Raw genomic sequence first — 13,320 nt, forward strand, 5'->3', positions numbered from 1 at the left:
CACCAAGGAAGTGGGGCAGCTTCACCTACCCAAAGCCTCCCAACTGTGCCTCTACTGGAAAAAACACTTTATATGACAAACAGCAGAGGACAAAATACTTTTCTAAAAGTTAGTCAACTTAAAAAGAATGAAAGTAATTCTTAATACATTTGGTATTTTTCTTTTAATGGGTGGTTATGTGCATGGTCAAAAGCAATTTTGGTGACACATCCCTGCCCATATGCGGGTCACAGGCCGCCAAATCTTATGTGTCTGTGAAAGGGAGTGAGGGATAGTCAGCAATGGAGAGCGTGTGTATTGCAGCCAGATGTGAACAGGAATGTGACGTGTCGGAATGTAGTGGCTGCTTGAGCCGGCCCGCCCCTCTTTTTCTCCTCTCTTTCTGCCCTTTGTCCCCATCTAATGCCTCACTCTCCAACATGTCTATCTTTCTCTGCTACATCTCGTCATTAATCAGATGTCAGTCCCTCCAGGAAGTTGCGATGTTGCGATCGCAACAATTAACGCAAATTCAACCAATCCCCGCAAATTCTGGACGACCTTGCAATTTTCTCTAACCACCGCAACTTTTCTGCAAACTTCACCGCAAAACACACCAGGAGAATGACTGAAACGCATTCATCATACAATTCATCACACTTTATAAGCAGAACTAATATCATGTAAACAAGCTGTGCTTTTTCACTTGGCATGTGTATTCTTCCTGTGGGTAGAGGGCCTGGGTATGATGGTCATGTTTTCACATCATGTTGGTGAAGTTGGTTACAGCTTCCCTCAGATAAATTAACAACATACAAGACAAATCACAGTGACAGAGGCTGTTGCATTCGGATCGATTGCAAGTGCTGAAAGAAGCAAGGCGAGTTAAATAAATAAGCATGGATAGAGCTTGTCTGATTGCAAAACACGGTGTGTGCGCGCTCGTGCGTGTGTGCGTTCGTGTATTCATGAAAGTAGTTAGGAATACAAAGTCATAAAATGTTTAAAGTGGTTTAAAAACTTAAGGCAACATAATAATTTGGATGTGTAATGAAATCAGATGAGGTGTGTGTGTGTGCGTGAAAGAGAGAGAGAGACATCACTGAGTGAGGCAGAGGAATATATAACTTCCCAAAGCTAATGGCTCTGCTCAGGTTTAAAATGTAGGCATCACTCAATCACATCGAAGTGTGTGTAAGAAAATAGTTTAGTGATTTAAAAAAAACTAGATTTTTTTACATTAAAAAAATCGCAACTAGTGTTGCAATTTTTGCTTGCTGCCGCAATTTGATTTAAAAAAAAAAAACATCTAAAAACATCACAACTTGCGTTGCAATTTTCTTGAAAAGCTGCCGTGAAATCAGTCATTTTAGGCCGCAACAGTCCCCAAAAAAGTCTGTGAAAATCCTGGAGGGACGAGATGTGTTGTGCTGTGTTCTGTCCTTCCTGCTCTTCACGTGTCTGTGCTGCTTTCTTAAACAGCTCAGCTGATGCTCACTGTCATGTTGGTGGTCTACAGCCGACATTTAGTCTCATCACTGATGAATCTGATGATAAAGTTCACAGTGAATACTTTTGATGTCAAGATGATGGAAAACTGAGATATTGGCCCTTCATGTCTTGGAGCGTGTGCTTTATGTTTTAATGCACATCATGTGACCCACAGTCCTGATCCCAAAGATGCAGAAACACACACACGCACACACGCGCGTTGTTCATCCTGGAGCATTGCAGGTCTTATTGCAGACACTATTAATTTTTTAATGAAATCAAGATTTCTTGTCACTGCTTAGGGCTTCAGGTTGTGAAGCATTTATCATTAATACAATATGAAACACTTTATTGTCCCCTGGTGGAAATGTGTTTTGGACTCAAATTGCTGCCAAACATTCAGCTGCTTTCACTAGAATCAATAAATATTAAAACAATAGAAAAACACACGCACATGTAAACAGAAAGTCACATACCGATGCAAAACAACACACAATATATAGCTCAAGATTTGCCAAACCACAGCACAATAACAGACAGTATAGAGATGAGTTTCTGTGCTATAATAAAATAATCTGACAAAGCGTGAGATTTAAAAGAGGAACTGATACATGAAGCACATTTTTCTCCAATTTTTTTAAAGACTAGAACGTGTAAGTTTGCCTTCAGCTGTAGGTTTCCTTTGCCTGATTATTCTGTGTTTACCACCAATATCAAACTTTAAAAGCTTTTATAACACAATTGTCATAACAGACTTATCACAAAAAGTCATACTGAAGCACAAAGCCTGATCATCTTAAGGTTTTTTTTCTGACCAGTAGGGGGCAGGCCTCCAGCTCACTGTCAAAGTCTGCCCTGCATTCCCTTTACCTTCCTCTTCTTTGTGCCCCCTCCTCATCACTGTAGACAAGTAGCTGCTGTCCCTGAACTGTTAGATGTGGGATCTTTTTTACAAAAGTCTGCTGTGCTCTTTTCCAGCTGGTCCATTAGACCATCCCTCTCACTGGATACAGTGACAGGCTCAGGTTGCTGTCCTATTATATCCTGTTGTCACACTGAGACAACAAGAAGAAGGCGATTCACGTCGCTGAAACTGCCATAGGAAGTCCTTAATATTGTATTTCCTGTTAAAAACCGTATCAACAGAGGGAGAAAGTCACGACCATGACATCTACTGCTTGCTAAAGTGGATGCATATTAACCCAGCTGCAGCTGGGCATAAAAACAGACGCAACAAATGAACTCACACACTACCAAACTCAGGAAGTGGTGTATGTGATTAGGCAGGCTCTCATCATGCGCCTGGAGCTAGGAGTCATGGCCAATTAAGACCTGGGCCAGAAATAGTTCTCCCCTCTCTCTGTGTTTGTCCTGGCCTCAGCCTGTCTGTCCTGATGCACTGACCCCAGCCAGCAGAGCAAGCCTATGTCTGGAATTTAAGCACTTGGATTAAGGCCCCTTGTCTCGAGTCACACACACACACATTCACAACAAGACACATCCCTCCGAAGCACTGAAGTACAACAGCAGGAGGGACGGAATCCTATCCCATAAGAAAAGGGAGAAGCACAGGGACTAATTGGCACAAATAGGATGCAATTACTGCCTGGGCTGGGATTGGGAGGAGCAGAGTTTATAGGGCCACAAGTTGGGGTGATGGGGAGAGGGGGAAGTTTCTTTGTGGAGGAAGTAGGAGGGAGCAGTGGGAGGAGATCGGTCAGCTCCTCTGTTCCTGTGATGGATTGGGCCTAAGATCAGCGTTCATAATTTAGGGCCTTCTATGCAACATGTGGAAACGATGACGAGAGAGGAAAAGACTGAGACTCAAAGAGGCAGGAGTTGTCCTCCTTCCTTATGTTTCGCTACAGCTTACACACTCTCCCGTGTAACCTTTCACCTAGATTCTGGTAGACCATTGGCTAGGCAACAGGCGCATTTTTTAATGGAGAAATCCTGAGGGAGTGCTCAGCTTCTCGGTCTGTTGGCAGACGGCTGTGTGTCATAAACTGTTTTTAATGACAATGCAAGATGCCTTTGTAATACTGCTCTTACTTCAGACCCTACACTAGGGCCAAAGAGCCCCCCCCCCCATCCACACCCTGCTTTCACTGCTCACACACCCTGATCAGGCCACTCTCTTTTAACCAGTAGGTTTGTTCAAACCCATTACAGGGTTAATCAGATAAGCGTATCGCCATCATCGCTCTAATAAACTGTAGAAAGGAAGTAGAGAAGTTTAGATTTGTTCTCCTGCTTCATGCCTCTCCCTCCTCCTCTACACCTCCTCCGTCTCTTTTCAATGACTTTAAACTTGTGGCAACTATGACATTCCAGTGCTGGGGGTGGACCTTTTGTTTTAATCTCTGTCAATGGAGCGTGGAACTTGGTTCCCCCTTCTCCCCTGGCTTTGTGTTTGTATATTTGTGTGTGCGTGTGTTGGAGGAAAAAGGGGGGGGGGGGGGGGGCAATGATGATGGGGAGGTAAATGGAGGGGCTGCAGTGTTTCCGGTATCCTTGGCGACACAGTGGGGATTTGGAGTTAAAAAAGCCCTCAACTTAACCCGCCTCGAGCCGCCCTCAGCCCTCCCCTACCTCATTTTTTCTTTTTAGTGTGTCAGTCTGAAGTGGAAGTGACAGCGCTACTAGGGGACTGTGTGTGTGTACTGGTGGCAGGGAGTGTTTAGTGACTCCCTCTGTGAGAGCATGGGAACTTTACATTTCAAAGCCAAGCAGAGGGCACCCAGAGAACCTGCAGTGGGACCATAGTGGGAGGGGGGTGGAGGGGGGGAGGTGTTGAAAAAAGATGAGTAAAACCAGGGTCTATGCTTCCATGCACACAAAACTCAAGGTGAAGCATTTTTCAGAGACTATGAGGAATTCTCATTTTGTTCAGATTAAGAAAGTCGGGGGACAAGGAAGGGTGTCTGTGGGAGAGGGGGCCTGGATTATTGGGGTGGGGGTAAGCGGTGAGGGGGGTGAAGGGCATTCCTTAGGATGAAGTAGGTCATTGTTCCCTGTCTCTAGTGAAGAGAGCTCTCTGAAGGAACTGATGAAGTGAAAGCAGTGGAGGGAGGGAGATGCCTGCCTGGATGGGGGGTACAGGTCCATATACTGGGAGGGAAAGGGGGGGGGGGGGTTGCATTATTCAGTAATCCTATTGAAAATGTCTCTGAAGGACAGTCCAAGAGAAGCTGGGAGAAAGGAGAGCGAATGGAATGTGACAACAGAAAAATGCCATTGATGGTGGTCAGTTTGAAGCGGCTTGATGTGGAGAGACGTCTCTGCTGAATGGCAAGTCTACAGAGGAGAGTTGCAAAGGCGCTCGTTCAGCCTGACAGAGATGCTCCGACTCCACCTTTCACCCCTCCTGCTTCTGTCCCCTCGTCTCCTTTCCAACCAGATCTTCCCATAGCCAATTCCATTCCCCTTTGATTCAAGATTTTATGCCTCGGCTGTTTCTGTTGAGATGCTCCAAATGTCAGAGCACGGACACAGGTGAAGTGGAAGGTCCGTCAACAGATTTCACATCGTAGCAGAAGGACAGAGTCAGAAGTCCAAAGTGAATGTGTGGACTGTGGAGGGCTCTACATGTTAAGATCTTTTGATGTAATATGACACACCCAAGTAGCAGTAATATTTCACTGCTCAGACTACAGCAGTTTTCAGTTATTTGTAAGCGGTGTTGTTTAAAGTCACCAAACTTCCCCAGTGCTCAAATCTGAGTCCTAGTCCAGTCCTCCCCATGATCTTAGTCCAAGTCCGATCACTCAAGGTTGAGTCTGAGCTGTGTTCCAGATGGGTTCAGTTTAGCACATTAAGTTACTTATTTATAATTTTAAGTGTTTCTGAGCGGAGCTGGAACTCTCTTATATCTGAGTGTTCATGTTTATACTCTGCCTCGGTCCTACAGGGTGAAATATTGTTTAAACACGGAGCCCAATTATGATTATTATTATATTATGTTGAGCAGTGCAGACCTTCCAGGTGAATCTTTTATTGTGTTGTTTTGATGTATGAATGTCTTCTTCAGCTAGTTAACTATTTACAACAATTTCTAAATATCGGAGAGAAGCTGTTAAATCAACTTTAAATGTTTCCATGTGTGCAGTGAGGTCACTGCTGAAAATATCACGGGACATTTAAGCAGCAAAGTTAAAACCACTGACAAAACCTCACGGGACAGAGGAAACTCTCCGGGCAGGACTGACAAACTTTTAGTATTTATAATGACACTTAGAAACCAGCAATGATGGAGCTCAGGATTTAAAAGGAGAACTGCAACTTCTCTCCAAACTGACTGTGTGTGACCTTTTGGATTTGTAGAAGACAGTTCATTTGTTAACATTAGATTCTGACCTGTCCTGTCGGCGTGTCTGGAGATTTCCATTGATCAAAAATGTTATGACGCCGCACATCACCACAACGTGTGAGAATGTGCAAGCAGATAAAAACTGAATCAATCATTAGGGCCTTAACTTACAAACCAATAACACTAATAATAATGAATACATCCATAAATAAACAATAAACATCAATTTTCCAAATCTGAAAGGGTCAATGCCAAAGTCACAGTTTAAGTCTGAGTCATCAGTACACAAGTCCAAGTCAGGAGGCAGGACTTGAGTGCCTTATGCATGTGATCATTGGTGGTGTAAGTCTAAACAAGACGACATCCTAAGAAGTTATTGACTTGAAGGTGAATAAACTGAACTCTCAGTCGGATGGAACAACGATATTCATCATAAGTTCAGTGTCTTTGTAACCTCTTTAAAACAGATCCCTGCTGTTGACTAACATGAGATGTGAATAATGTAAGATTGTGTGTTCAGGTTATTTGGCTGCTCTATGTTTAGACATCACACATCATTTTTATTTATTTATTTTTACAGATTTTTTCCGTGAGCTTCTGAAAAATGCAGAGGTCTCGCTGCACAACATGTTTGTGCGGACCTACGGGATGATGTACGTGCAGAACGCAGAACTGTTCAAGAACTTTTTCGAGGCCCTGACCCGGTATTATGTGTCCGGAAGTGCTGCTGTCAACCTGGACTCCATGCTGTCGGACTTCTGGGCCGACCTCCTGGAGAGGATGTTCCGGCTGGTCAACGTGCAGTACGAGTTCAGCGACGCCTACATGGAGTGCGTCAGCCGGCACACGGAGCAGCTGCAGCCCTTCGGCGATGTGCCCCGCAAGCTCCGCATCCAGCTGACGCGGTCCTTTGTGGCTGTTCGCACCTTCGTACGCGGCCTGATGCTCATACCGGACGTGGTTAATAAAGTTTCTACGGTAAGTGAGAGGTGTTCTTGTCTCTGAGCAGTTCCTCTAGTAGCAGACTCTGAAGAGTTGGTCCTGATAGCCCTCTGACTTCATATCTTTTCTGGACGAACTGAGGTTCCATTACAGTGTCTCTGATAACATAAACCACTTAAACTGTTATGGTATGGCATGTTTTTCCACTGCAGGGAGTGATTCATTGGTGATTAGATTATACTGCGTTGTAGGGCTGGCTTATAAAAAGAACGGCCCTGCTTTTTTTTCTTTTCTTTTTTTTACAGTGCAAGTCTTTGTCTGTGGTGGACTTGGAAAAGTGTTTGTGCTTTCTTGCAATAACAGACTGCTTACTGTCCCCTGCCTTCTCCAGGTCAGTGCATCTCCCAGCTGTGTTCGAGCCGCCACGAAGATGTTGTACTGTCCCTACTGCTCAGGCCAAGTGGCCCTGAAACCCTGCCAGAACTACTGTTTGAATGTGCTGCGTGGGTGTTTGGCCAATCAGGCTGACTTGGACATAGAGTGGAACAACTTCGTTGGTAAGCGACAATCATAAATAAAATAGGTCTGCAGGTATAATTAGACTGAGCTGACCATGATGTCACTGTTAGAAACATTAGGCTTGAAGTGTCTTCATTGGTGTGAGAGTTTTTTAATGAAGATCCCTGCTGTTGTTTAGTGTAAAAAGAAACCATTGCATTGCTCTCATTTCACTGAACAGTAACTAAGGTTTGATACAACCTACCCTAATCTACTATGTGGTCCAATGTGACATGATGGGATTCAGCGTACACGTTGATTTAAATACACACTAGTATGGTAGGACATGTTTTAAAAAACACTGTCATGCCCAAACACATCCCTCGTTCTTTAGTATTTTGTCCCAGTAAAAGCAGGGGAGGGGGGGGGCATGAGCATGTTGTGACCCACAGGATGAATGCAGCTCCTGTGTTTAGTAAACATGTTCTCAGGTTAGTTTCATTACATCCTGGGTGGTGCTTCAGTTCAGTCTACTCTGTTTGCATTACATTTTTTTTCCATACGGCACACTCGCGTGAAAAAGAAGTTTCCTATCTTCTTTATCACTATAACATGTGTCTGCCTGTCGGCTGAAACTGCTACAGTCTGTGGAGGCTTTCTGCTGCCTCCTCCATTGCAGCAGCTTTGATCTGCCATCATCTGAGCTCTCTGTTTAACTGGTTAACAATCTCCTGCTCGTGGGCGTCTGCTTCCCCCTAGTGGCAGCTACGTGTAATGCAACCTGAACTGAATATGATGTCCAATGACTGTTCTTCCGCTGTTTTTGATTAAATCTCCATTTCTTTGGTTTTTAGATGCCATGTTCAGTCTTGCTGAGAGGCTCGAAGGCCCCTTCAATTTTGAGTCTGTGATGGATCCCATCGACGTGAAGATCTCAGAAGCCATCATGAACATGCAGGAGAACAGCATGCAAGTGTCACAAAAGGTCAGTAACATTTCTCCATGTTTTTAAGAAATTAAATAAACGGAGGTAACCAGTTCAACTAACTCCTATGTGTTCTATCTTGGTTATTCCTCACAGGTTTTCCAAGGATGTGGGCAGCCGAAACCAAGCATGGCTTTCCGTTCCACTCGTTCGGTCAAAGAAACAGGCTTTACCGGCCGCTTCCGCCCTTACAGTCCTGATGCTAGACCCACTACTGCTGCTGGCACCAGTCTAGATCGACTGGTAAGAACTGTTTGCTCTTCTGTGAGCCCAACACAAGAGTACACTCAGGACACACCACATGTGATCCAGAAACCCTGGGTTTATCATGTGTCCTCTACGTGTCCAGCTACTTTAGTTCAGACTTTAATCACATCACTACTACTAGAAGGTCCCTCAATTATTCCCTCAACCTGTCACTCCTAAGGGCGATTTTTGTGTCGCATTTATAGATCGTCTAAGAAAACAAAAATGTGTGAAGAACTATATCTGTGCAGGCGTTTCTACTCTGACCACATACATTACTGCTCCTATTCACTATGCTGGCAGAAGATAATGTTGTTGGCAACGGATCAAGTGTAAACATTTACAGCGTAAATATCTGTGCTCTATAATGGCCCAGATCGCCTCAGGAAGTGGTGTAGTTAATGGAAAATGATGGCTCCTGGAGGTTGTTACACGTAGATTTTTGTATGGTCCACTGATAAACAGATTGCTCAAAAGGAAAAATACTTTCTTTGTTTATGTATATGTGACTGACTTTTATTTTCCTCTTGTTTTCCGTGCAGACAAGTGATGTGAAGAAAAAGCTGAAGCATGCAAAGAAGTTTTGGTCCACATTACCTGAGACCGTGTGTGCAAGCGAGAGGATCGCACCCGGGGACGAGTGCTGGAATGGAACAGCGAAAAGCAGGTGAGATGTGCACCACACATCCAGGATGTGAATGATACAGTCTGTAAAGTATGGTGCGATAGTCCTACAGCTCCACTCATTGACTCTTCCTGTCTTTAGGTACGAGTCAGTGGTCATTGGCAATGGGCTGGCCAATCAGGTTTCAAACCCTGACGTGGATGTGGACATTACAAAGCCAGACATTGTGATTCGCAGTCAGATCGCAGTACTGAAGGAAATGACGAGCTGGCTCAAAGCTGCACACAGTGGCAATGATATCTCCATGGAAAGCGGTGAGGACACTAAACCCCATCTATGTTAAGTTTTTTTTTTTTCAGTAGTTGTCGCACACATCTGAAACTGTCTCTTTTTTTTTTCCCCCTAGATGATGACGGCAGCGGAGGAGAGGAGGAGAGCGGCAGCGGTTGTGACTCTCCCTCCTGCGACACAGACGACATCTACTTCTCAACTCCACCAAACCCCGGCAATCCCCGGGTCAGACCGGTGGTGAACAATCCTTCAGCTGCATCCTTCTCACAGGGGAGCGTGGCGCTGGCGCTCTGCGGGCTGGCCCTGGCCCTGCTGGCTCCTCACTTAAGATAAAAACCAGCTCGGCAGGGAGAGAACGAGAAAGACCAGGAATGACCGAGCAAAGGGGAAAACTGTCAGAGACTTTAAAAAGACTGCCTTCAGGACCTTGGACTGTCCACCATTGGGGGGGAAGACTCTTCAAAATATTACATTAACTTCACCTTTAATTATTTGTTTGTATGTTTTAAAGACGTCAGTGTACATGGACTCTCTTCCTAAGACATTCACCTTTTCCCCGTTCCCCAGATAAACCTTTACTCCTTTTGGTTCTTTTGGTGCCAAACTATGGTTCTGCTTGCAGCGTGACAAAAATGATGATTGTCTCTTTTGGCAATTCAATGAATAATTCACAATTGTACCTTCCTCAATGATCGCCGTCTGGTGAATACATAGTACGCTGAGTGTTCGGTGAATCACTGAGTGCCTGTGATGGAACATACCTTCATATTTCTGAGGACCTTCATCATGTTTTTATGAATGTTAACAATTTATAACAACCATTGTTGCACATTATGAAAGTGCATACTGTGAATGTTTTTGTCGGTCCATTCATGCTTGTGACACATCAGCCATTCAGATATTATGAAGCTAGCTATCTCAACCAAGAAACTGTCGAAGCTTTTGTTCCCTCCGCTTCGGAGAGACATTTAAATTTTCCCGCTCATTCGAAGAAACGCAGTGTGAGACGTTACAGCACAGGTGTTTGTTTGACCTCGGGATGGAATCCTCCTCTAGAGGAGCTTTTCATGTGCTCCCAAAACATGCACATTGTATGTCTGCTTTGAGCATTAGTACAACCTATTTTTTCATTTCCTTGTTTTAACTTAATGTCCTCAGCTAAAACATTTCATAATCAAGGTCATACCTCATGCGTGCCGTCATTGCCGATGCAATCGAGTGGTGTTGAAAGTGTCTGATCGAGTGGAGAGATGTGGCTGGCATCCTGGTGAAAGGTAACTGTTGTGGAAGAGGAAGGACTCCCTTGGCATTACCCCTTAAAGAAGGCAAAGCGAACAAGTCCTGAACGCCCTTTTTGGTACTGTAAGCTCAGTTGAGCACAGAGGATCTGGCTCCACACAGTCTTACTTGATTTATGGAAAGGTGTGCGGAGCATTCGACATGAAACTAGAGAAGAGGAACAAAAGACGGGGCTTTGATCAAATGAAATCAAGAAAAGATGATTTAAATACAGGGTTTATGTTGAAGAGGTGTTGTCATGTTTAGCTATTTTTGGTATGAAGATATATATTAGGTACTACAGTGGATTTTACATTTAGTTTTAGGTGGTGGGTATTGTGGGCACTTTTGGTCAGAATTTTCCGAGGTTCATTTTTTGCCCACATCCCCCGTCACACTTGTACCTCGTGAATGGCCCGTGTCAGTATAAATGACTCATCCTGAACCATCTGATTCACCCATCCTCATCCTCGTGTTCGTATTGTCTCAACTGGAGGTCAAATGTTCATTTTCACAAGTGCAACCAAAATTCATGTGATGTATGGTGCCTGATCTTTGTGTAAAACCTTGGTACATTACTAGCTTTTTCATGAGGTCAAAAAAAACAGTGTACATGTTGGTTCGTATCTTTATCTGCCACAATTCTCGAAAGGGTGTGAGGAATTGTAACGAGCTGCAGAGCACAACAAATGATTTTTGTAATCTTCTCATTTGATAGTCGGAATTTACGTTACATTACCGGACGAGTTCTCGTCTGATAGGATGCTGCCTCATGTAGTGTTTGTACAGTAACTTATGCATATTTTAATTTCATTGCAAACTTGCTTTTGGAACTGAAATAGCTTATCAACAATACAGTATTCAATGAACTCTTTCGTTTCTTAAAGTAATGTGTCAAACTGATGAGCTGTGGAGGCTTTGAATATGCATTTTGTAAAGTACAGAAAAGTTGAAATGTTAAATATGAGCACCATCGGTTGGCCTCTTGTTTGGCCCTACATGTTGACAGGTCGATTGTAAGCTTACAAGAAAATGTCTTCTAAAAAAGAAAAAGTGTTGTTCCCTCTTAGCACACGTGGAACACATCAACAAAGGAATCAATCATAAGAATTTGATATTGAAGGATTTGATCGAACATCAAAGCAGCCCTTATAAAGTACTGAAGCCTTAACTTAAAAGAATGACGCTGTGTTTCAGCAGCTTGATTTGGCATCGTTTGTGCATTTCACAAGTTCATTTCCAATAATTTTTGTGTTCCACTAACATTTCTACAAGGGCTTGTGCATATGTTTTTGTCATGTGGAAGAGTTGTATCCCGTGTGAAGACACCCGACGTTCTGACCGCCGTAGCAAACGTTTCGGGTGGTGATGGTAAAAGTCTGTGCTTGCGGGCCAGGGCAGCAACACTTTCCGGCCGGCGGGAGTTTGTCCAGCTGCTGGATGTTGTTCATTTCATCCATTGTCTAACTGAAGTCAAGAGACTTGAGAGTTCAGATGGATTTTTTTGTTCAAACTTCCCTTAGCCTTTGGCCCAGAACAACAGAAAGGACTCATATTTTGATGAGAGTGACTGAAAAGATGAGAAAAAAAAGTGTGTAAATAAAGAGCAGCCGTTTTTAGATGTCTCTAAAAGAGGCCGTAACAGTAAAGCAGATTTTTACTTGTGAGAGTATCTCCTAAATGTTATGGGAAAACAAGATGAGATAGATGTTAAAATGTAAGAGAATATGTATATTAAACAACATTTCTTAGTCTTGTTGAAATAAAGACTGCCAATATTTAAATGTCTGTGTGGTCTCTTTGTGTTCTACACTTTCTCACAGGTCTGTCTCTGTGTTTGGAGGGTCAAGTGTCCACAGGTAAATGTAGTGACGCAACAATGGTGTGGGGAAAAAGTCAATGGATACTCAATTCTAAGTGTATTTGTGACAAAAAAGTTGAATAACTAGTTGAAGGTGTCACCAATTACACAAAATAACTTTGAGAGTTTTTAATCTCATCTGGTAGGCACTGATATGAAGAGGTAAGGAGGGTTTGACTTTGTAAAAGCAATAAAAAAAGACTTCTTCCTCTAGTGTAATTTAAACCAACTGCAACTGTACTGTACAAAATCTACAACCTCTCCTCATGGTCGTAAAGGAACACAGTCATTATGGTCCGTCTTGCGTAGGTTATGCACATTTACTTGGCACAGGTCTACTTTTTAATTTTGATCTAATCTTTGTTCAGGTAATACATAAATACGGGGGGGGGGGGGGTAGTGGGTGTTGCTGGATGTAACAGATGTCTCATGTCATGTGTGTCTTGTAAGCTGCTACTGGATGCTTTTTTTTAATTTCCGTCAGGATCAATAAAGTATTCTATTTATTGAACAAGGTTGATACCATTGACATTAAGAACCTCTTTTCCAAGGGAGAACCTGACAGAGACAAAAAAAGTGAGGCTGAGACAGGATTTCCAGCATGGCGGCGTCTTCTGATGACCCTCAGGAGCCCCCTGCAGGAACAGATGGGTGACTCAGGCTTCGTCTATTAATATGTACACACATTAACAAGTTATCAAATGCTGCCTGTGGTCAGAGGTGTGAGATTTGAAACTTTCGAACAGCAAAAGCAGTCGTACTTTTAAGTTTTGTTTAAACTTGACTTGATATTTGAGCCCACTCTATATCGTTTA

The 13,320-nt window shown here is 43.4% G+C and overlaps 1 protein-coding gene across 1 annotated transcript in view; it reads left to right on the forward strand.

Moving 5' to 3' along the window:
• The window catches only part of gpc4 (glypican 4), a 33,706-nt gene extending 21,278 nt beyond the window's left edge, over window positions 1-12,428 (forward strand). Inside the window, exons 3-9 of the mRNA XM_029276593.2 lie at window positions 6,360-6,757; window positions 7,113-7,278; window positions 8,074-8,204; window positions 8,301-8,447; window positions 8,993-9,117; window positions 9,217-9,389; window positions 9,482-12,428. Coding sequence (XP_029132426.2) covers window positions 6,360-6,757; window positions 7,113-7,278; window positions 8,074-8,204; window positions 8,301-8,447; window positions 8,993-9,117; window positions 9,217-9,389; window positions 9,482-9,699 — 1,358 coding nt within the window. The 3' untranslated portion in view covers window positions 9,700-12,428. The remainder of the gene's footprint in view (window positions 1-6,359; window positions 6,758-7,112; window positions 7,279-8,073; window positions 8,205-8,300; window positions 8,448-8,992; window positions 9,118-9,216; window positions 9,390-9,481) is intronic.
• The last annotated feature ends 892 nt before the right edge of the window (window positions 12,429-13,320 follow it).

Source organism: Labrus bergylta, chromosome 9 (genome assembly GCF_963930695.1).
Source record: "Labrus bergylta chromosome 9, fLabBer1.1, whole genome shotgun sequence".
In the NCBI taxonomy this organism is placed as follows: domain Eukaryota; kingdom Metazoa; phylum Chordata; class Actinopteri; order Labriformes; family Labridae; genus Labrus; species Labrus bergylta.